Source organism: Stylophora pistillata, chromosome 9 (genome assembly GCF_964205215.1).
Source record: "Stylophora pistillata chromosome 9, jaStyPist1.2, whole genome shotgun sequence".
Lineage (NCBI taxonomy): Eukaryota > Metazoa > Cnidaria > Anthozoa > Scleractinia > Pocilloporidae > Stylophora > Stylophora pistillata.
Genome location: NC_142527.1, coordinates 8,635,833 through 8,661,264, shown reverse-complemented (window position 1 = coordinate 8,661,264; position 25,432 = coordinate 8,635,833). Strand labels below are relative to the sequence as shown.

Sequence of the window (25,432 nt, the reverse complement as noted above, 5' to 3'; positions counted from 1 at the left end):
ATACACAGCCCGACACCCTCATCAACGCATTGCTAAGCACAAAAATTCTGCAATCGGTAGACATTTCTTAGAAACTCACAGAAACAACAACCTCTTCAAAGAAAACCAATTCACAGTTTTAAGAAAGTGCCAGGGAAAAATTGATTGTTTCGTATTTGAAGTGCTCTTCATCAAGAATCTTAAGCCTAATTTAAATATCCAGACGGATTCCATACGTGCAAAAATTTTTGTTTGATATTTTTAATCATCTTTTTCTCACGTTATAGTTTTTAATCGGCTATTGTTTTTTCAGCATTTATAGACTGGAACTCACAAACATATTTTGACTTGATAGTGATGTTTAGCCAACATCGAAACGTCGTGGTCTTTTTAGCAATTTTTTAATCTTGAAATGATTTTAAGAAATTGTCTATGGTAGTCTTTTATTGTTTAATGCTTTTTGAAAACAGGGAGAAAAAAAAATTAAAAACAAAAAACAAAAAAAAAAAAAACAGACGTGTTCGCTATCACACATGTGGAATTTCAGGTCCCACTCGTTTGATCATTTTCTGCCGTTTCAGCGAAGATCCTGTGAAAGTGCTAATCGTGGGCAGTAGTATTTTTAACTATATATAGCACCTTGGTTTAATCACTTATGACCTGTTTTCTCGTTCTTCCGTCTTTCTTTTCTCTGTTGTTTAACGCCAGTTTAATCTTCTACATCAAGTGAGGACCCAACTTTTGAATCTTTGAATCATTAATTTCTTTTCAGTTTCAATATCTGTGCCAACTAAAGAATGGATGGTCGCCATCACGAACTTTTTTATGACCATAAGTTAAACAACCTTCCCTTCCCCTAAACAATCTGGAACTGCCGGAACTAACGCAACCAAGAGATAAACGAAACACAGAGAAAACACTACCTTATTATCAGGTCTGCTTTTCAAGACTCGCATCGCCCTAAATAATTTGGATAAGTGAACGCCTGTAAAGAGCTAGAGGAGGAATCGGTGTAACAAATATTAAGGATTAATTATTAAAAAATGAATCACAATTAACGCGATAATGTTGTGTTTAATTATGACCTCTTCTACAAGTTCTACAATACTTTCCAGACATCTTGGTTAGATGAGCTTTTATTTGTAACCATATTATCCAGTATTGTTCCCTTAACTGTTCCCTATCGTGCAGCCTTTAAAATTTGTTGGCGACGGCGACGGCGACGCTTTCCTAGAAATAAAAGTGACACCACATCAGTGAAGTTATATGTAATTTCAATATATCAACAAAGTTGAAATGGTAAATTGACCGCCGTTACGATTATAAAAGCTGACGTTTCGAGCGTTACCCCTTCGTCGGAGCGAATGAAGTTATATGTAGTTATTTAACTTCAGTGATAATTGAATCATCACTCATTAATAAGGTCGATTGGTGTTACGATAGCCTTTTGTCAACTCCCTCGTAAGCAAAACTTCTTTTAACTTTTAAATTCGTAAAAGTTGTTTTATTTCGCTGTTAAAACTCATTTCCTTTCACTACCACTGCTGGAGTTTTCAGGCAACCGTGATCATTTTCGAGGTCAAAATTTTGACAAATTGCGACCACTTACTAGACTGTACGAAATTCTTGCGTCTTTTAGATATCACATAAATCTGTTTCGCAGGGGGAATTTTGGCACAAATATATTTTTTTGTGACGGTTTAACTTAAATGTTTTTGCGTTAAATTATTTTGATATGCAAATATGCATTTCGCAAAAACCAAGAAAGTATTAATATGATGTAATGTCAACTGATTTAGAAGATCTTTGTGTTGAGTAACTCCGAGTCAGTGTTTTTGCTGATGTTTTACACTAAGGCAAGAGGGAGAGTTGACTGTATTTAGGTGCTTTCACGAATGGCAGATGCTGAAAACGTCAGGCTGATCGTTTTCTTTACTTTCATCAACTTCTTATACTTAATACTTTGCTACTGTAAGGGTTTCACTTGCCCGCCGAAACACACATTAGTTCATTTGGCCGGCGAAAAGATGATTCATATTCCTCCTTCAAACCCCTCCCCGCCCCCCTCCCCCCCCGTCCTCCATCCCAAGAACTTCACGTTTCATTTTTCAAGGTGTCATAAACATCGAGATTTTGCAACATTAAAGGCGATAACATGGACAAACAAAGAAAAATTAACCACAACGAAGTGGAGATGATCCTGTATACTAACCGACATCGAAGTTGAGTTCCACGTTGAGAGACAGGTACTTCTGATCAGTACCAAACTTATTCTCCACTTTACACTCGTAAGCGCCAGCGTCATGCTCAGTAACCTTGCTGATGATGTGACGAATGCCAATCTGGTTGCCGTCCGGACCTTTGATGTACTCTTGAGTAAATGGGCCTCCAAAACCATCTAAAAGTGGACAAAAGCTGTCACTCGACATCAATTTAAATTGTTCAAGGTTCCAAATTAGGTAATTTATCTTTGGGCAGTGTTTAGCCTGAGGTGGCCAAACTAGTTGCAGTTTTATAATTTGCATCATTAATTCTTTCGTGCAGTAAGATTCACTAAGTCACAGTATTGAATGTTCAACTACAATCAGTCATACCTGGTGCCGGTTTGACCTTAGTGATCTTAAAAAAAGGCAGAGGTAATCCATGTCCGTAACATTCAAATTGGGTAGAATATCTTTCGGTCGCATTGGTTGGGTTAGGTTCGTATCGCGTGATCACCGGTAGTCCTAAGATGAGAAAAGTTAATCTCCATTAGGTAAGTAATGATAAGAGTGGCTGCAACTACATCGTCTAGGTCCTAGATATGGGGGAAAATTTCTCGCCTAATTTTGTGATCAGTAATTGCGTTCTACTTCAAGGTACCGGCACCTTGGTAATAGTTTGAAAGCGACATTCTTGACTCAGGTAATGATTTTTTGTTTGTGAATAGAAGCATGCAAGCATTAAAGATTTGCTTAAGTGACCAGTTGCTGATGGGGTTTTAAAAACTAGGACGTCCGCTGATAAGTCTAAGCTCATCTTAAGACAGCTTTTCAATGGTTAGGCTACTTTTGCAATGTAAATTTTTGTGCGAGAAGTAAATTTTTAGGAGCACGTCTTATATATAGCAGGGAGTGTCTTGTGGCCGAATAACTAAGGTGTACTTAACATATCAATAGTGGTTTTAAGTTGACTGTGCTTTAATTGAAAACAATATTCGTTATCGCAGTGGTCAAATTTTTGTGGACTCACGAGGTGCAGACGAATTCTTTCATTGCGTGACCAGTCCATGACATTTTGACTCGAGTAGCGTTGTTGGCAACGGCAAATTGACCAATCACCCTGCGATATTATTCCCAATTGTGGCAAAATTTACATTGGCAGAGACCGAAATATGGTTTCTGGAGAATACGTCTCTTTTTATGCATTGACATTCATACAATTAAGGACCGGCTATAAATTACACCATAAAAGATGTGAGATTAATTCATTGATCAATTTGTCTCTTTTGGTCAATGAATCTGAAGTTCACCTCCACAAGAATCGACAGATGCTGAACCCGAGCTGATGGTGGTGGTACCATTAGGGCACTTCTCACAACTTTTTTGGCCAGCCTGCGATTGGTAAGAAGAAATCGGACAAGGCTCACAAGGTTCAAGATCTGCTTTCAGATCAAATCCTGATTTGGAGAACTGACCGGCGTAACACAAAGCTGTGTACGGAAATAAAAACAAAGACATATGTGATGAACAACGACATTGCAGACAGTGGGATCACCTGGAAGAAGAATACATCATAATTACATTATTTCAACGTCAGTTTTCTTAGTTTCCTTTTTTTCTGATGCTTTTTGTAACGTTGTTGTTGGTTTGTTGCTATTGTTGCTATCGTTATTGTTGTCTTCACATTCTCACGTTATTGTTGCTGTTTTAGTTCTGGACCATGAATAAGTGATCTCAATTAAAGAATCTCACTATACAACTTCCACTCTCGGCATTAAAAGAAAACTGCAGAAATAAACTAGCAGTTGCAACTAAAGAACAAATTAAAACACAGGATAATTTGATGCAAATACACCTGATTAAACTAAATTACCTGTGCAATATTTGGAGCCAACTTCTAAAGTTGAAGTGTTGTTCAGGCATGCGTGGCACTGCATTGAACCTTCTGATGTACTAATGTAGCCGATTTGACATGGCTCACATGTTTTATCGTTACTATTGTAGGAATAACCTCTTGGGCATTTCACTGTGTGAATAAAAGTTAAATACACGCTATCCTTAAATAAAAAAATCAGCGAGTTGTAGTAATTTAGAAAGAGGAATGTGGACATAAAACGTCGAGAATTTATAAACCAAGTAAAAGAATAGGATGGTGAAAATGACTTATCGAGAAATATAAGGCAAGTGATCAGGAAAGTGAGTCAGCAAACAAGCTAAGAAGCAATTCAGCAAGCGAGCAAGCAAGCTAGTCAGCAGGTAAAGATTGCAGAAAGGCAGAACGAGTACACATGGAAAAGTGGTAACTAATAGGATGAATCAGAAAATGACCTCATAGCTTTTTTCTTGAGTGATGGAGGATTGAATGTTTTATCATTATCATTTTTGTTATTATTATCAATATTGTTATTTCTATTTTTTTGTACACTAATTACTGATACTTTTTATATTACTGTAGGTTAGACTGAGTCACTAACGTTACTTACACTAAATTTATGATGTCGATCCTCGTAATAAACCCTACTTATGTAGTGTAAATAAGGCCTGAAAAAATTCAGGCCTGTACAGGATTTTAACCTATGACCTCTGCGATACCGGTGCAGTGCTCTACCAACTGAGCTAACGAGCCAACCGGGAGTTGTTCATTACTGCGAGGATCGCTTTCATACATTTAATACTGCTGTTATTACTTCTGCTGCTGTTTTAACTTTGAAGCAAATTATTCTGGGGAATTGAACCTTAAGAAAAGAGGATTAAATGTTAACCCTTTGTCTCTTATCGAGCTACTGATACTCACCACAAATGTTTTCTGTGAAGGCGCCATTGATGCTTCCTTGTTTAACAAAGCCAATAGGACATGAACCGTCGGCAGCCGGATTTACGTGATCTATGCGTGATTGAAAAAAAAACAAAACAAAACAAAAACAAACAAAAAAAACTAGTGCGGACCTTAGCGGGGACAACAGCAGACAGAGATTAATTCCACTACAAATTAGGAAATCCAAAGAGGGTATGAAAAAGTGTTAATTCTTAGTGATAAAGAGTTTTTTCAATAAATACACATAGTCTCTCCTAGATGTAGTATAACGGCAAAACAATATTCTCACTTTGCCATGAGAAATGCTAAGGGAGAACGACGAGTTGTTTTCGTCATATCCCGGAAGAAATATTGTTCTGATCTGTTAAACGATAGAATATTTTAGACGGCTTACCCACGCAGTCGGGGATTTCACTCCATTCCAACGTCGAGGATGAACACGATATGAAAAATGTGTTTTTGAAAAGTTTCTTATTTTGGTTACATTTGATAGTGCAGAAACTGCCAAACTGACAAACCAGTGCACCGTTATCTGGGTCTTCAGGCTGAATGCATCCGATTTCTGAGAGGAAGTAGAAGAATTAGTAATTGATTTGTTTTTTTTTTATGAGTGTACTGTTTCGTATGAGAACTCAAGGTACACGTTACATGGCTAAATCAATAAAGGAAAATACAAGGAAATATGACCATATCACTCCTGCCTTAGTATTTATTATTTATATAGCGCAAAATTCATTAGATATATGATCTAATACGACTTAGTGACTTAGTGCAACTTTTTTGTAGCCTGTTTCATATCGAATCGTGCTTAAGCATCTCCTTTTTTCTATATACGATTCAATGGTCTCTACCCGCAATATTTGACGGAATTCATGAAACATCGGAAATAGCTAGGCCTCTATGACCTAACTTTAAAGACCTGTTGGTGCAGCGAAATTGTAAAAAACCCAAAACATACGGTGATGGAGCTTTCTCTGTATGCGCTCCGAAGGTTTGAACACTGTTCCTTTGAAAATACGACAATCCAGTAGAGCCTTATCATTTAAGAAAGAAAATTAAGACCTTCCTTTTTATAAAACTAATAAGAGTAGCTCTTTGTAAGTTTATGAGTTCTTAGATATATTATTACAAGTCGTCACTAAGTTTCTTGGGGTAAACTCGTGGTTTGAGGGATAATTTGGTAAAGCGCGTCGAGCAAGTATTGGATGTGCGCGCTATATAAGTGCTCTATTATTATTACTATTATTATAAACAAATAGATGTATATTCTTGTAAATAATTGTAAATAATGAGATATATGGTTTAAAATTGTAAATAATTGCTATCACTATTATTAAACGAAGCGGGCCAATTTTTGTCATAATTTTTGTAAACACTTCTAGTGATTATTACCGTTAATAAAGGTTTTGTTTCTATTAATAGATGTATATTCTTCCAATCTTTGGCAAGTTTTAAAACCAGTAGGTTTCACCGTTTTCTCTGAGTTTGGTAAATGTCAAAGCGACCTGAATAGATGTGTAGGTAATGGGTAACCGTAAAATTAGTAAATGATCAGTCTTTCATGGAATTTAATATCAAAAGCATATTTGTTCAGATAATTGGCCGCGAGGGGAGAGAGGTTGTTGATAAAAATGACTTAGCAGAGAGAAACGATACTTGATCATGGCTACATACTTTTGAGATGGACTGTAAACGTGCAAGTTCCTCTGTTTTTCGCAGCATCTGTGGCTGTGTATATCACATTTGTAGAGCCGGTGTTAAATGTTTCACCTGGGTTCTTAGTAGATACCACGTTCACAACTGCCACATTGTCGATAAATTTGGGTGGGTTCCAACTTATAACTTTGCTGTTACCCGTTGTGGTCTCATATATAGCGTCTGGACAAGAGTCCGTTTTTGGAGGTTCGCTGTCTGGTGTGGTCGAAGAGAGCAAACGACAAGTCATATAGATACCAAAGAGCATTATGCAGCTTAAAAAAGGGAGATACGACTTATAGGAATAAATTAAAAGATAAATGGTACAGTACAGGTAACTGAATAAAAGGAAAAAGCCATTGAATGTGACAATCAACAACAGCGACGACAACAAATACTACTGTAATGAACCAGCTATCAGTGATATCACTGGATAGCTATAAACGAAGGACCTTGAACCAAATAACTGTATCAATAGCTGGATAAGTAGATAGATAAGGAGATAGATGTAAAAATGCAATCAACGAATAAATGCAGTGTAAATGAATGATTAAAAAACTAAGTGGAATGACAAAAATGACTGAATGGCTCAATGAATACCAAGGACGATGACTAGAGTCTGACATTGGGCCGTTTTTCCGACTTCATTTGTTGCCACGTAAGTTAAAGTAGTTGTGCCGGCTGGAAACATTTTTTCTTTAAAGTACTCTGCCGGTGTAATTGTTATTCTGGACGGCGGCTGATTGGATTGGGGATCCTGGAGCAAAGCCGAAACGTCAGCTTCATTGGCGCCAGGAGACAGAGTAACGTGCACGTTATCTGGACATGTTATAAAAGGATCCGGATAGCCTGTATTGGAAGAAATGATCAGAGTGTAATAAATTTCTGATTACTTGCTACGTTAATTGTGTTTATCTGTAGAAATTGAGCTATTTGTACATTTACATCTCTGAAATTAGACTTAAGCAGAGGACCACTTTCTATCGGTTTACTGGCGTTGTAGCCCGGGCCCATGCAAGATGTTGGGAGAACAGAAGAAAAGTTAAATTTGTAAATCACAGGACAGAGGCGAGTAATTTACAAACTTTTAGAGCGGAACTTTACCAGCGCTATAAACGACAGGTTTTTAACCCATCGGGACGCTCGCAGTATCTCAGTTATTCCCTAAAAGCGTAAAACAATATCTCATGACAATCGCAGCGATTATTCAAACTAGCCAACCAACATAAATGTAGGAAAAAAATTTCAGAGCTGTTATTCCTCGAAAGAACAATATGGAGATGTGTGGGTCTTTCGCTTATTATTTTTTTTTTTCAATAATGCGATATTTTGTAGATTTGCCGATCGCATGAAGTCCAGTCCATCGTCTGGAGGTTTTTTTTTTCTAGGTCAGCTAGATTATCAGCTCTATTATAGTGGATCAGAACTTTTACGCTGCTATGCAATCAGCTGTAGCAGCCTTTGTCGGGATCACATAAAGATGTCGTTAAAAATTTTCAATTCATCATCACACACTATACCATGTTGCCTGCTATACCATGGAATAGTACTGAAATCTCTTGTGTAACTAATGACCTTATTTACAATCTAGTATGTAAACACACTTTGCGTGGATTATACTTTCTGCTCTAACAAAATGTAACTGTTCCTTCACGTGCACTTACGGGTTAGTTTTAGCGGCTCAATTTTACCATCTAAACTTCTCACTTATTAGTGTACAATAAAGAGGCGACGGCTAGCCAAACAAGCATGCCGTTCTCTACAAATGCCTTTTCAGGGGTTATAAGCTCATGCAGGGTTTCAGGATTCTTTCTTTAAAAAGGTTGCATTTAAACTATCTATGCTCACTTTGAGTGCATGTTGGTTCCTCCTGGCTGTCCCATTGTCCGTTGCTAAGACAAGTCTTGATTTGCACCCCAGACAACGTGTAGCCACTGTTGCAAACGTACCCGCACTTTCTTTGATAAACGTTTCCTTCGGTGACGCAAGTATCTGGATTAAGCTTTCCATTTGCGGGAGCAACCAGCTTTGGACAGCTTACTCCTGTCAAGGGAGATTAAAACTTTACTGAGCGATAAGTGGTAAATATGACTTTTGGTTGAAATACAGGAACACTTGATTTAGATTAAAAGACGCCATAACAAATATTGGTGGAGCATTGGAGGTCGATATACATTCAGCCTTGACTGAAAAAAAATTCATTAAACCTTCGTTCATTTTCTAGAAAAATGGTAAATCCCTTACAGACACGTTTGTGAGAACAAAAATAGAGTTCGAAGGCGATAGTGCGACGCGACCGCAAAGGCCACTCAGGAAGTCCGTGCCGGTCTGTCTTTAAATTTTTTCTGACTGTTGGTTGGAATACAGGCATATTTTATTCAGATTAAAACTCGCCATTACTTTCTCAGAAAGGTCCCAGATCTTGAACATAAAAACATTTTTATCCAAAATCTTAATCTTTGGCTCACTTTAATTTTTTACTTCAATGTTCAAATATTTATTTAAGGTTGTTTTTTCCCTTTGTGCGGAAAGGCTCAGGATCGTAACTATGTTTACAGGCCACCATTTGGGTCAGGTTAATTTACAACTGAACAAAATTTTAAAGAAATTGCTCTGCTTAAAGAAGGTAGCGATCTATTAATAAAACCTCAGCCATCCATCGCATTCACTTATTTGTTGTTATTGCTTGGTTTCTCATCTGATTAATCTTAACTTAAATGTTTGTTTGTTTGTTTGTTATTGGAAAGCTAATTATTTGCGTATGTTTCGTACTTTTGCAATTAATGACCGATGCATTCCAGCTTCCAGTTGGCAGGCAGAGGAGGGTATCCTCGTGATCAGGTAGTTCGAACCCTACAGCGCAACCGAATTTGCACAAATCGCCGGCCTCCATGACTTGATCCTGTAGGCACGTTTGTGGAGAAACAGTGGTTCCCACTGATTGGAGGAGTGCTGGGCAAGTAGGGGCTGAAATAAAGTGAATTGAAATTGTTTCTCCATTCAAATGACTCTCCTTTTAACTGCGTTGATTATGGATATAAAGTTAGGATGGGATATATTGGCAGATTGATAGATAGATAAATAGGTAGATAGATAGATAGATAGATAGATAGATAGATAGATATATTTTGTACCATAAAACATAACTGGTTATCTTCAAACTTATTTTTGATTTCTAGAAACAAACTTTTAATTCAACGTTTCTTAGACCAAAATATTCACAATGTTAGACGATAGAAACCAAATATCGGATCATGAAGCTGACTTATTATTTGGAAGTTTTTTTTTTTTTAACTTCAAGTACAAACATTTAGCTTTTTCACTTCATATACCGGAATATCTTTCGCGAGACAACATGAAACCAACCAATTCTTCTTTTTATTCTTTTTTTTTCTGGGTAATTGGAATACGCATTTGTTAGGCTTTTGCCAAAAAAGCTGCCATTTCTACATTATATACTACGAACTAGTATTTACCTTTGCACTTGTTCTTATCATTGCTTATTACCAAGTATCCTTTTTTACACTTGCATTCATAGCCAGGTATAAGGTTACTGCAGGTGGTGCTTTTTGGGTCACACTGTGCTGAGCCATCTGTGCATTCATCGATGTCTGGAAAGCACAACATTAACTCAGGTCAAGGCCAGAAGAAAAGTAAGTCAAGATAACAGGATAAACCCTTAATTCAATGGTATACTTCAAGACAAGAGGATTGCTTAATCGGAAAGGAGAGATGGCATTGAGCAATGTTCGCGATCAGTGGACTGTACGTTTAAATATCGTATTTGGATTCCTATGGGAATACGTAGTTTGGGCCCAGGACAAAGAAGAGGTGCACTGTAGAGTGTTCTCATTTTTCGACGATTCTGCAAAAACACGTACCAACTTATGTACAAGGATTGTTTGAAGTGCCCTGTTTCAGAAATGATTAATTGGTTAATACTCAACCTGAAAAGAGTGCAAACTCTCGATTAATAAGGTTTAAGGGAAATACCCAGCTAGTGCTGATTCATCTCTATTTGCACTCAAAATCGAGTGATTGCTCATACAATATATTATATCTATTGTTATCATTTTTATACTATCTATTGTTGTTATTTAAACTGTGTCAATTACTTCCATTATTGTATCTCCATCACTATACGACTAATGATAATTTTCGCCATCAGACGGGAACGTTTTCTCGTTATTTTCATTTAATGTTAGAATTGCTATTATTTTAAAATAACTCTTTTTTAATCTTCTGAAACTTTTAGAAAAATGGATTGATGAAGGGAAAAATGATGAAATGTATTACCTGAGCAAGTTAAGCCATCAGAATTGAGTTTATAGCCATCATTACAGGAGCATAAAAAGCTACCAAGACTGTTGTTACATGTGTGCTGACAACCACCGTTCGCAAGAGCGCACTCGTTCTTGTCTGTGGAAGAATTGGATTGAAGGTTCGTCCAAACACCAAAAATTAAAATTAATGTCAACAAATTTCTCGTTTCTATCATCTCTTTAATCACATATTAACATATACAATAAATATTTGAGGTTCTTATATTTTGAACTGCGGTATTAGATACGTATGATCTCTTCTGCGAGGATCGTGCATCATACGTACATATCAACATGTTGAAAAATTAAAGGTACTGATGATATCAAATCGTGGTGACAATACAACAGAATAGATTTCAACGTCACTGATGAATAATTTGATAAAAAATAACTAAACGAAACTACCAGATAAACGGAACGAATACTTTGTCGTTGCCTTACCGATGCAATTCTTTCCGGTTCCATCGAGCTGGTAGCCGCTGGGACAGGTGCAAATGTACGAGCCCACCAAATTTTGACAAGTGTCACTGCATCCCCCATTACTGGCTTGGCACTCGTCTATATCTAAGGTGAACATGTCGTGAATTCATAACTACATGATTCGGTGAGATTTTTATCGCAAGTGATCCTTTTTTGTAGTAGAAATCACGAGGACACAAGTTCATTACATTTATTGGGTAATGATAATTCAGGTCGGCAGATGATAAGCAGTTTTTCTTTTAGGAAGAGGTTGCATGTCTTTTTTGCGCTTTGTAAGGTGATCTTGATGAAAGGATGCGCCATTAAATAAAGAGGTCATCTCTATTTTCTTTAAGGGTCCAGATATGTTTGCTGAATTATCATCACTAAAGGAACGTAATGAACTTATGTCCTCATGCCACCACAGAAACAAAGCGTTACTGCGTAACAACTAAACAAAGCATTTAAATTTGCCAGGTAGGTTGAAATACCTTCACAAGTCTTCATATCAGTCTTCAGTTTGTATCCGGCTCTACAACTGCATTTGAAGCTTCCCAGGGTATCAGTGCAAATCTGGTTACATCCGCTAGTACCTTCATTGCATTCATCAATGTCTTAAGTTGAGAAAAACAATAAAATAGTGAGAGAAAAAAAATGGAACGTAATGTCTATTTCTTTTATATAAATTCGCACAAAGTTTTAATACCACTCTACATACTATAACTGGAGAACTAAGCTCATTCAACTTTCCTACAATGATAAAAGACATACAGCAGTAGAATTAAATGCATTAGTTATGAAAGAGAGCGGATGAACAATATAAAAAGTATCTGACGAGTCTTTTGCATTGGCCAAAACGAAACGGCGCGTCATACCAGCTACCAAACATTTTTTCTGAAGTATTTTTTCTCAATTTTTTTTTTATTATTATTGATAGAATTAATTTTACAACTAACTATCCACCTACTTTTGCAAGTGTACTTGTCGGAGGCAAGTCTGTATCCGGCGTTACAGCTGCAAGTATAGCTTCCTTCGGTATTTTCGCAGTTCTGAGTACACAAGTCGATCTTTTCTGCACATTCATCAATGTCTGATGGTTGAGTGAGTCATAAAAAGAGATTGTATTATAATCGAATAAGCGTTTTGTTTTTCGATGATGAAAAAAAAATGAGGTAAAACATAGGTGGAGTGGAGAGAAATAGGTTTTTTGATGGAGTGAAAAACCAGTGAGATATCGTCTATAAGGTATCATAGTCTTAGCAAACAAATGTTTGGCGCATGGGTTACCAATAGAGTGGAGGGGGCGTGATCTAATACGCTATACATTTGCAATGGTTGCCAAGCCAGCAAATAAAGAATGACAATAATAATAATAATAATAATAATAATAATAATAATGGAAAATTTATTTTTTTTAAAATGTACAATTGTAAATCTCACTACGTAGAGGCAATTTACAAATGCTGCTTGAGATTGGCTTATTCAACACAGACACAAAAATCAAAATTGCATCAAATGTGGGTTGTCCCAATTCCTATTTCTACAACAAAAGACGTGATATGTTGCTCTAATAGCTATATCTATCATTTTTTTTTATTATGTAAAGTTGCTGCTTTTTTGTCAATGCCTATGTCTTTCATCATGTCTAAGAACGTAGAGCATTCATCGGAGAAAACGCCAAGGGAGCTCATGGAGATATTTACAAATTTCACACATCTGAAAGTTCTACTCATTTCGTTAATCAAGTTTCGATATTTTTCTTTTTTACGTACTGCATTGTTGTACAGGTTAGATTCGAAACCAACTGTTAATTCTAGAACTTATAGGCACTTGGACTGGATTAGGAAAAGAAGATCTGGGCGATAATTTTCACCAGTTATTATTGAGGGATTTAGAAAACCAGTAACATCTGCGTAGAGTGAGGAGCTAACATTAATTACAGGTTGAAGAGACTTGGCAATGAATTTAAGGATTGAGTCGTGTCTCCAGGTAAAGCGATCAAGGTATTGTTGACAACCAGCGACAACATGAAGGAGTGACTCAGGATTAAGGCAAAAGGAACAATAAGGAGTTTGTGATAATCCCCATCTTACCAAATTCTTACGTGTAGGAAGAGAGTTGTTGATGTAGAGGATGGTAAAGTTGTAAATGTTCTTCGGTAGATGAGACTGGGCCACTGACCAAACAGAGTTAACAGACAATAATAATAATAATATTAATAATAATAATAATGATAATAATAATGTGATATCTCAGATAAGTAGGTGTGAAAGTTTTTTTTAAGCTCTACTTAGAAAACATTTTATTGTATTTGTTTAAACAATTATTTTCTTATTTCGATTTTTTTATTTCCTGTTGGCCTTTAACTAACGCAATAGCGCCCTACTGTGCCTTAGCTATCGTTTAGCATACATGATTTTATACTTCAATAATAATAATAATAATAATAATAATAATAATAATAGTAATAAAAACATGGAGCAAATCCTAAGAAGAATTCTTTCACAAGAAAATTATTTGCCAGGGAGTTAGAACATTTTCAAGAACAGGCTCAGATGCTATTTTACTAATTTTTTTTTATGGAAATGTTTTAACTATATTTTATTAAGCATTTTATTCTAAGGTAACTTTGCTTTTGTTTTTAATTATTCGTAATCATTTTAGGATACAAACGTGAAGGAATAATCTCTTTTTTATCCTTTTCACTTTTCATTTGAATTTGAATTGTGAATAAACAGTTGTGTTATGTTAAGAAGCGTGCTACTTTGTTTCAGTCCTTGTTCTCTTTTCAAGTTACATTTTTTGCGCACCTTTACATGTCTTTCCATCACTTTGCAATCTGTAGCCAACATTGCACCTACAGTTAAAGGTCCCTTCTGTGTTTTCACACTGCTGACTACAGCCGCCTTTATTCACCAAGCATTCGTTGATATCTTGAAGAAAATTGAAAAGCAAACACAATCAGTGATCGGCATGATATTCTGATTATTCCTAAGTAGCGTCGTACACGTGTGATCTTTTTGTTTCTGATCTTTTTTTTAATTGTGCTTGTCTGTTCGGGTTTTGCTTTGCTTTATTTCGTATTTATTTCATTTACCTTTCTTTATTCTTTTATTTGTTTCTTTTTTATAAACGCCGATCATTTTCTATGCTTATGTGCTCGTTAACTTTTTTTAAACAAGCGCACAAGTTTTAGATGAACTTAGATTTCAAAGTCATGATTTTTACGTCATTACCTCTGCAACAGATGAAAAAATCGAACTAATATAATCTTACAGCAAAATGTAACGAGCACGTGTATCAACAATCTAGAAACTGGCTTATTTCGAGTACAAACCTATGCAAGTTCGCTGGTCTACGTCGAGTTTGAATCCCTGTTTACAGCTGCAGTCATAGCCACCTTTCGTGTTGTGACAGTAATGATTACATTTACTTGATTGCTCAGCACACTCGTCGATGTCTGGGGGAACAAGCAAACTGTCAAACAGTGACTGTATGTAACTAAATACCGTGCGTTTATCGTAGGTAAGGACAATGATCGTAGTTTCACGTATCTTATATTCTACACTACTATACAGTGACGATAAGCAACTTTTTTACGGTTAAACGTTCTGAAATAGACATGTAAGACTTTTTTCATTTGGTCATGGTTAAAAAACTCTATACACATCTGAGAAATAAGCCTTCTACACGATACATTCTAGTGTTCTTGCATAACAGTAATGATAATTAATGCTATTGTACCTTCGCATGTTTTATTGTCTGCTCCCAAGCGGTATCCATCAGGGCAGACTACAAAACGAATTGAAGAAAATAATAAAAGAAATTCGATATAACTAATTATGATCCTGATGATAATGCTCAGAATGATCCTGATGACGATGATGAAGAAAGTACAATAAAGCAAGTGAATAATTAAGTGACTGATGTGGAGTTCCTCCATGCTGTAGCAACAGCTAACCCAAAGAGCAGTATAAATAAAAGATGTTCTCACCAACTGGAGGTTCAGTCGTGGCTTGGTGGATCGTTGGAACATCGTAAGGAGAAGATAGCGGAGAAGGAAAGAAGAAAATGAGAAATTCGCTACAAGTAATGCGGTAGCACAGACATGATGAATGATGCACGAGCCTAAAGTAATTCCATTACCGTTATGGTTCAACCAGTGGGTTGCATAATATCATAAATCAGCCCGGCCAACGGTAAGATGTTATTCACTAAACTTCTATATACATTCTTAGGCAGAGTGATCCTTTCTAAATGTATCTACTGAGAATTTCGTTTTACTTTAATAAGGAGAACATCACTCTTAACATTGTCTGTATTGTCTTCACTTGTTGGCTAGATAATGTTTTATCAATAGATTTTCAACTCCGAATCTTGCATTTCTAGTGTTCTGACTGACGTTATTAGCTCATATTCCGAGTTACCTTAAATGAGACTGCATTAGGCCAACATAAAAAAAAGCTCCAAATATCCAAACGTTCAGGACGAAACGAAAATCGGTAAAACAATCTTCTTTTCGCGCTTTTTGGATACAAGCATAGTTCTACAATTTATCCAACGCGCGGGCATCGCATAATTGTTATTATTAAAAACTAGATCATTGGATAATGCAATTCAAGACTTTTTATTGGCTTAGCCACTATGGTATATCAGCCAATATACCATAATCTACAAATATGGCAAGCGTACGTGCCGGTTTAAAATTAAAAGGGAGCTAAAAATTTAATAAAATTTAATAATTTAATTTAACGTTTTTAATAAAACAATTATTCCACTCGTGCTTGTTGGATATGAGATGATTCTAGCCAACGAGGCGCGTAGCGCCGAGTTGGCTATCTATCATCTCATATCCAACGCGCGCTCGTGGAATAATTGTTAAAAACGTACCTGGTGCAGGTGGGGCTGCAGTAGTTGCTGGCACCGGCTCTAAAAGATCAGAAAGAAGAGCATGTCATATAAAAGTCAAATACTTTAATTTCATAAATGATTTCGAGTTGGATATAGATATATTTATGTACTTCATTGTTGAAGTCAATATTTGCGAATTTTGTGTGGTCTATAGTTTATGAAAATGGTTCTTTTAACGGGATCCGAAAGCGATAGAGGCTAATTATTTTTATGCTAAGGTTGCGTAGGCACAAAGCGCTATTAAAACATTTTGGTATTGAAACAATTTTCTTCGGTATGTAGATCGTTAAGCCAAGGTTTTTGCAAGTACAATAAAAACGTTTTTGTAGCGATCCTTACCACTTGTAATTTGGAAAACTCTACTGTTTCTTTCAAAACTGAATGCTGCGATACCAAAAAGAACATTAACCTGTAACTTTTTTAATTTTTGAACGAATCGTGCGTTTTCACCAAAGCAATTAGTTAATTCATTGTAAATTATCTTATTCGTTCTAAATCTCTACATACATGGGGGTCAATCCGAGCTCCCTCCTTATCAACTATATATCATGCGAAAGAAATCTCGAGCTCATGATTAATTCATTCAATATATCTCTTAATTTCAGACAAAACTCACCCCGGGCAAGATCATTACTTACCCACACACTCGTAGAGCTCAAAACGCATGCAAATATTAGCTCTGTACTCGACAGGAACCACTCGAATATACCTGGCCTCAATAATTCTTCCAGTACTAGGTATATCATGTGTGACAATTGAATTTTGGTCCACGTTTCCAGCAAATATCTAAGGAATTACAAGAGGAAAATGTTTGTAAATATCATCAAACATTGCAACCAGTTTATAATAAAGATAGAAATAACAAAAAGAATATCAAAATTATATTATTTACCACTTCGTTGTGATTTATATCAAGTATTCCTTCAAATATAGTGCCTAAATTGCTGTGAAGGATTCGGTAACTTGAAACGTACTGGTACGATGATGTGTTACGACCCTGAGTGGCGATCTTTCCGATTTTACGTACGGTACCTAAGTCGAACTGGAGATGAAAATAATAATACGATTACACTATTTATCAGAACTATTAGGATATCTCGAGCGTAATTGGTTATCACCAGCCCGATTTGATCACTAATAGGACAGTGTACGCGTCAGGCTTGTAATCGGACAATGTAAAAGGACAGTCGACGCGTACGACGCGTCATGCATATTTAAGTGGACAGCGTGGGTCATAGGCAAGCGTTGTTATCGCGCTGTTTTCCCCGAGTTAACTGCTGCTTTTGTATGAAAACGTGTGATCGATGTCTAGTTTCTTTCTCAAATTTTGTTATAATCTCTATTTATTGATACAATTTGGATATATCAACAAAGTTGAAATGGCAAATTGGCCACCGTAACGATTAAAAAAGCTGACGTTTCGAGCGTTAGCCCCTCGTCGGAGCGAAGAGCTAACGCTCGAAACGTCAGCTTTTCTAATCGTTACGGTGGACAATTTACCATTTCAACTTTTTTGATATATCCAAATTGTTCCGTTACCCCCACCGACGCAGCCCCAAACAGTTTCTTTCGAAACTATCAGCCTTTATCTGTTTATTGATAACTTGACTTCGTGTGGTTCAATTTAGTCTGTAATCCTACTCGTGATTAAGTGGACTCCACTCAGTTCTATAACCATCGGAGAAACAGATAAGGGCGCATTGCGAAAACTAAACTGATCACGACGGCTGATCAAAAGAAAGGAAAAATACGCTGAAGAGCCAACAAAACTTTAAAAAAAAAAAAAAAAAAAGGAAAGAAGAAAAACAGGCAAAAACAGGCAAACTGTTATGAGAGCGGAAAAAAACACGGGCGATCGAGTTGTGATTGGTTTTCATTTTGCATTTGTTAGTTGAGAGAGAGGTGCGAGTTTTCTGGACCAATCAGAAATCTCGTAAGCGGGAATTTGCCGTGTTTAGAATATTTTTTTCCTCGCCTTACCTGTATATAACGATATTGGTTAGAATCTCTTTTGTCCGCACACCAAGCACCCACTCCTGAGTTTCCTGGTTTTCCTTTATAGTTATTCAATCTTCCTTCCTTAGCTGCATGCCACCTTTAATAAGATTAACAATGTATTTACTGGATCAATCTGGGGTGTGCAAATTTATCTATCCACCACAGATACAGTGACTGACTACATTTCTTATTTTACTGAGGGAGGCCAAAACACTATGTAGATAGATGCGCAGTTCATTCATATGTTATTTAACCTTGTAACTCATAGAAGTCATTAACATATAATTTTTCCCTATAATATCTATTTATTACACACCCAAAAGATAATGAGAATGCTCGAACTTATCAAGTAGAAGTTGTTTTCTTGATCTAACACCTAATTCTCAAAACATAGCAGCTGGAGGAGAGAATTAAAAATCAAATATGAGGAGTGAAAGGGTCAGTCGAATCAACTGATATGCATGATTAAACCAACACTCACAATAGTTCAACAGCTGTAACTGATAAATCGATGACACATGAAACATTTGAAACACTCTTTCTCCAAGTTGAACTTTACAACTAAAGTTACTTTCCACTGAAGCAAGCTTTCAACAGTGCATTAAATTTTTCATTCAGAATGGAAGCACTTTACTTTCTCCTAGCTAATGGTATGATTGACGCTGTTAAACGCGCCTGTTTTGTGATCAGCCATGTTCGGTTTCGCTTCGTAGGTACAAATTGTCAGCATGGGGAGTGAAAGGGTCAAGCAAATCAATTGGTATGCATGATTTTTCTTTGTTCAGCCAGAAACTTAAAATTAGGAATACGAGCAGAATTCAAATGATTGTAATTTCGAAACATACTCATACTCCGCTTAAATTCCTATTCTTTCATATATCTCTAGTTTAATATGAAGTTATGATACCATCAAAAGCACTGATCGACTTGAAATTTATTTAAACGCACTATCAAAATTTTGTGTCTGAACTGAATATCTGTTAAAGCATTTAAAACCATCAGCAAAAGTGTGATTAAGATTCTAAACTTCGTGTGTTGGTCAGTTCGATTTAGTTCTTTTCTTTTTCTGCTCTGTGTTTATAGCTTGTATGTTCATTCAAGAGTTAGACAAATAAGATTCTTTCTTTTGATCTGAGTTCACCTTTCTTTACGGATAATGATCAGTTTTAGTTTTTCTTTCTTTTTTTTTTTGCGCAAAGTTAGAAACAGCGGGCCCTGAAACGAATAATGGACTGACGTTCGTTAATTAGCAAACAGCTCGCTACCACCATGGTTCGACTCCTTCATGTCTCAGAGTAGGCTGAAGTATGTTCCAAATTAATAAAAGAGGATATAGAAATCACCTCGACAAGTATAGTAGTATTTCTCTTATTACCTGGAAATATTTCACTCAGATGGTTTAGGCATGCAGGTAACTTAATAAACACCATTGTAAGTAAAAATAAAGTTAGCGAAAAAAAACCCATTCATTTGGAAAAGGATCGAAGATCTGTCAGTACATATACGTTTGAGAAAACATTAACTAATCGACCCCTATATTTTGAAAAAAAAAGTGTGAAAATGGGTTGTTCAAATCTTATTCAGAAAAGAAAAAGTAAGATTATTTAAAGGCCAGCTCTCCTTTTAATCATTCTATAAGCCCTTTACTTACTTATTAATGTTGGAATTTGCAGTCATCCTTGAATCCTCTAAGGTCCCATCTTCAATTCCCACTGGTGTATTGCAGTCTGTTGGAGAAATAGGAGCGTTTGTGTTTATGACGAGAAGAATGAGTAAAGAGTTTTGCAGTTGTTTTAGCTTTTCTTTCGCCTAACAGAATAACAGGTAAATCATCATTAAAGCTGAGGTGATATCTCTACATTTTCAAAATGAAAATCAGTTGTTCTAATCTGAATATTAGTTGTTTTTCATAACTATTAAGGCGAAGGGAAAATGCTCGCAACGGTCAGAATTAGAAACTCTTTTGGTGGCTAAATTACATCGTCAACTCAATTTATCAAACCAAACTATCTCGAAGAGGGATCATCAATATGATTCGAGCTTTATTTATACCAAGACAATGTATTAATTGCAAATTTCAAAAAAACTATATTATATTCTTGCGTACTTCTTAGCTCTTAGAATTTCAATTGATGCACGTGATTGAGATCTGTCATGGAAATAACATTCTACACTAAAGGAAATAACTGCAATTAAGATTTCGATAAAAAGGATAAAAAGATGATCATGATCATTAATTAAAATAATACTTTATCTCAGCAATACTTTGTAGCAACGATATAATGTATTTTCAAAGCACTACCAGAGGTGGGAGAAAGGAAACTGCTCTTGCCATCGATTATTAGCACAATTATAATTATAATCGCTCCCGAACACATTGGATTTTTTATTTTCCTAGCTGATGAATACGTCATTTTGTCCTTAACTCTATTTGAGAGCTGAAATAAAATATGCTCTCTTTAAGAAAAAAAAAAAAAAATAAAAAAAAACTACAGCTGGATGTTTCATTTTTTACTACAGAATTTCAATACAGTTTTCCGAATTGTTGCTGTTGTATACTCGGATTTGATTTGAAAGAAAAGGTGGAACAGAAAAACTATACATAATACTAAAAATAACCAAAAAAGAAAATAGCGAAATGTTTTAGCATGGTTGTTTCTTTGTACTTTTATTTGGACAGGGAGATTATTAGTAATGAATTATCACTGCATTTCTACATTGCTAAGAAAGCCAAATGGATCAAACGACGAAACAGTATAGTTTACCAACATAATTATTCGCAATTTCCTTCAGTGTCGAGTTAGATTTGTTGCAATTGAAGAAGCAGCGAACGGACACAAGGTAGACAGTGTAAACAATGCTTACGAGTTCAAAAATCAGACCAACTTCATAAGTTTGTATTTAACTCCTAAACTTACCCAAAGCCCAGGTTACAACGATGGTTAGGAAGATCAGGCATGGACGAAACATCCTTAGATGGAGTGTAAAAACTTCACGGCGGTCTGAATTTTTGCAGGTAGCACACGGAATGTGAAGGGGAAATGTGGTTAATTTCCTTTACTTTAATGAACGAGTTATTGATATGTCATTAAATATTCGTTATGGTAATTGGAAAAATAGAAACAGCCCAATACTTTCGGAAAAATGTTTCATTACCACTGCAGGTGAACAAACAATATTATGAAATATTCTAACTAGGTTCATTACGTGTTTGACCAGCTTGATCACCTAAACTAACAATGATTTAATTTTTATGCAAAATCAAGAACAAAGATCTCCTAAATTGTTCATGTTTTGACATTTTCCAAATTTAACAGTGTTCCTAAAGTTAACGATATTTCATTTTTCAAAACTATTACCCCGAATTATGAAGATACGTTTGTCTAAACCTGAAATACTTATAGCATTACTAGAGAGTTCTTAGCCAAATAGAGGACAGTATTGCGATCCGGACCGCACTCAGTTAGAGAAACGAATAAACGATGAGGCCGTTTTGTTCTATCGCAGACCATAAATTTCAATATTTACAGTCACACACCTGTGATAACTAGTGCCTCCATTTGCGTTCTTCGCACGTTTACTCACGTTCATCGTTTTCTGGACGAAACGAGATATATTAGGATTTTCCTAGATTTAACATAAACCCCATAAGCCACGTCAACTACAATTTCACTGCGAAAGAAACGTGCGAATGGATTTGCCTAAGGGTTTCGTGCCCGAAAGTGTATTGCTTAAGATTTGACATTGACACTTTCGTTGGTGTTATTAATGTTTTCTTAGGAAAATATGAGTCGATTTTGGCGCTTGAACATGCAACAAATGGCGTCTTAGATAATTTCTGAATTCAATAGAACAATGGCGAGTCATTTATGTTGGCAACCAGTCTAAATAATTCTAATATGGAGAATGCATATAAGCATTGTTTAGTTCACAAAAAGTAAATATTTCTAGCGCAACCCATATCAGTGTTAAATAAAAATATTCTACTGACTATTCGTTTAAGTGACTTTGAACCACGTACCTAAAGCAAACAGTGGTCATCGAGTAACAGTAGCGAAAATTTTCGCCTAAATTGATATTCATATTTATTTAACTATTAATAGATATTTTTCCACTGCTTTTCAACTTTCTGCTTATTTATTTATTCATTTGCTGATGAGAGGATGAAATTTTCTAGCCTTTTTTTAGTAAATGGCTAGATTGTGTACAGGAATTCAACAATTAATCAGAACCGTGACGTACGCCGATTTTGCCATTAGTTTTGTAATGAACGGGTACAAATTCAATTACATTTTCAGCAATAAAACAAAGTAAAGACATCAAGTCATCATTATTATTATCTTAATCATTTTATTTTTCTCTCGATGAACATTAATTCAGATCTTTCCGGCCAATTTCGACGCCAATATTTTGAAACTGTGTAAAGAGCCCCTCCTATTTTACATGGAAAATGATACAAAAAAAGGTGAGTAAATAAACGAATAAATCAATCAGTGATTGAGCAGATAAATACATGAATGGAAAAAACGCGTGGCTACTCGACTGACCGGCGTGAACAGAAATGAGATAAAGTAAATGGTAGCAATGATAATAATAATCATTAATAATAGTAGTAATGGTGAAAATAACGTTAATAATGATAATGATAATAACCACTATAGTTAGATTAACTCCAATACTAATCATGATGACAACAATAAATACACTCCTTCATTTGTTTTGTTAGGCTTGAATTTACTCAGCAGTTAGTGCTGTAAGAAGCCGCTATCTATAACGACGGCTTGAGAATGATTTCCGTAGACATTATTCCCGTCGTGTATTCGAAATCTAGAATCAAAATTACCAAATGCCTCAGATACTATATAATTTTGTTAAATAAACAATTTTCTCAAGGGATAAAATACCTGAGATAAATTTAGAGAGCTGAGCGTGGGGAAACCCTGTTGGCGCCCGTCCAAAGTGGCCATGAAATGACGCAAATATCTGTTGTCTTGATTCGCCACCAAAGTGATTAGTTATCCACAGTAAACTTGCAAGCATTCACCTAAACACATTTCTAATGTTTTTAACAGTCAGGGAAACAAAATGCTAGGCGTTAGAATCGTCCGTGAAAGCCAAGGATATATGCACAATGCAAATTAGGAATTGAAAATCGTCCAGCCCACTTCGGCTATGCATCTCAATGCACTTTTAGCAGCGTGATAGGACACCATAAAATGTAAAAAAAGTGCACTAATACAACAAGCTTCCAACGAGGGATCTGATGCCTCCAGCTAATTGTTAAATTTACAAGCAGTATTATCATCATCACCACTTTTATATCATTCCTATAGACGCAGGCTTACTGGTGTGGTAGTTTATGCGATGCCTTTGGTTTAAGTAAAAAAAATTGATACTGATGCAGTACGTAAAAAATGAAGAATGAAAACTAATAATTATCAAAAAGAAATATAATAAATAATTGAAGATGGAATAAAAAGACAAAATATGATATCATATTTAGCTATCTGGCTCAGACAGCGTTGACATATTAATATCAATGATAAACATTGGATGACCATGTCCTGGAGGGAGGTTTTGTTTGTTGGAAATTGGTTAGTGGTTTGGGGGTCTTCTCCTAGTGTTATAGTTAACACTTAGTTTTTTTTCTTCGACCTTAATTTCGTTAAAATCAAACGTTGATCGATATCGGTTGCAATTCCAAATTCCTTTCGTCTGAAAATCCGTTTGAATTTAATTAGCCAATAAGTAGAGAGCAAAACTAAACTGAATAAGGGTAAAGGAGAGACATTGACTCGCACATCCAATGTTTTCTAAAACAGGAACAACATTTACTCTTTAACACAGTAAATACCACGAGTTTTCTCCTATAAACATATTAAAGACTTGTCGGAGTATCACTGTAGACGCTGTTTATAGCAATGTATCTGAAGGATTTTCGAATGAAAGGCTTATATTAAATGAATGAATATCTCCCCAGAGAAAGTATAGTGAATTGTATAGGTAAATAACGTGAAACTAAATCATTTCGCAAATCTGATGAAGGTCAACATGATTTTCATTGCGATCTTCGTGTGCAAGTTCATGAGTTATCAGTTGTGAACCTAACAATGGGTGATTTTTTTAATTCGGTAATATCTACGTCGTTAAATGATCTATTATAATTATGTGTGGACTTTGGATCTGATAAATCGTTTCACCGCACTTAAAATCATTTAAAATCTAATCTCATATTTGAGGAATCAACATTGTCAAACTATGGAATTTGTTAGTAAATTTCTAAGTAGATTAGTCATTATGAAAGTAAGCATCCCCTTAAAAATCTTTCCTAGTTTCCAGAGGTGTTAATGGTAAAGTGGTAGAAGGTAATCATACTCCTGATTAAAGTTATGAACAATGTTTGTATGTCATCGGTAGAGTGGTAGAAGGTAGTCAGTCCTGATTACAGTTATCAGCAATGTTTGTATGTCATTAAATAATTTGGATGTATCAACAAAGTTGAAATGGTGAATTGGCCACCGTAACGATTACAAAAGCTCCGACGAAGGGCTAACGCTCGAGACGTCAGCTTTTTTATCTTTACGGTGGCCAATTTACCATTTCAACTTTGTTGATATATCCAAATTATTTCGTTACTCCCACTGACGCAGCTCCAAACAGTTTCTTTCGAAACTATCAGCCTTTATTTATTTGTATGTCATTAGTCTGTCACTGTAAAAACTATGACCTAATTGACTGTATAACGTACTCGAGACAACTTTAAAGATATAATCTAGCCAAATTTAGCTAAAACAAAGAGACAAAAAGAATTGAAAAATCATTAGATTTTAGTCGATGCTAGGGAAAGACCTTGGTCGTTCACTAAATCAAAATTGCTTACTTTCTTTTAATTCTATCGATTCAGCTGTAGTAATAAATATAATATTTTTATTCGCGTTTTTCTTTGTTTTGTTTGTATTTGAAATCATTTTGAATTAAAACTAAATTTTTTTCTATTTCAGTGAGTTTTCCAACTTTGTTTTACACCGTATTATTGAAATTGAGGAGTTTGA

At 35.6% G+C, this 25,432-nt stretch overlaps 1 protein-coding gene across 1 annotated transcript; it reads right to left on the bottom strand.

The window, feature by feature from the left end:
- Window positions 1-1,037: 1,037 nt before the first annotated feature.
- LOC111340688 (uncharacterized) lies at window positions 1,038-21,455 on the bottom strand. The gene is made up of 26 exons (XM_022947573.2): window positions 21,299-21,455; window positions 20,032-20,107; window positions 18,363-18,477; window positions 17,275-17,424; window positions 17,021-17,168; window positions 16,362-16,400; window positions 15,466-15,486; window positions 15,216-15,263; window positions 14,809-14,931; window positions 14,282-14,404; window positions 12,439-12,561; window positions 11,963-12,085; window positions 11,454-11,576; window positions 10,987-11,109; window positions 10,167-10,301; window positions 9,463-9,657; window positions 8,539-8,733; window positions 7,291-7,539; window positions 6,670-6,906; window positions 5,390-5,557; window positions 4,975-5,064; window positions 4,054-4,206; window positions 3,491-3,670; window positions 2,574-2,705; window positions 2,192-2,377; window positions 1,038-1,209 (listed from the first exon to the last, which is right to left on the bottom strand). The coding sequence occupies exons 1-26, from the start codon at window positions 21,348-21,350 to the stop codon at window positions 1,160-1,162; spliced, it is 3,357 nt and encodes a 1,118-aa protein (XP_022803308.2). The 5' UTR covers window positions 21,351-21,455; the 3' UTR covers window positions 1,038-1,159.
- Between the last annotated feature and the right edge of the window lie 3,977 nt (window positions 21,456-25,432).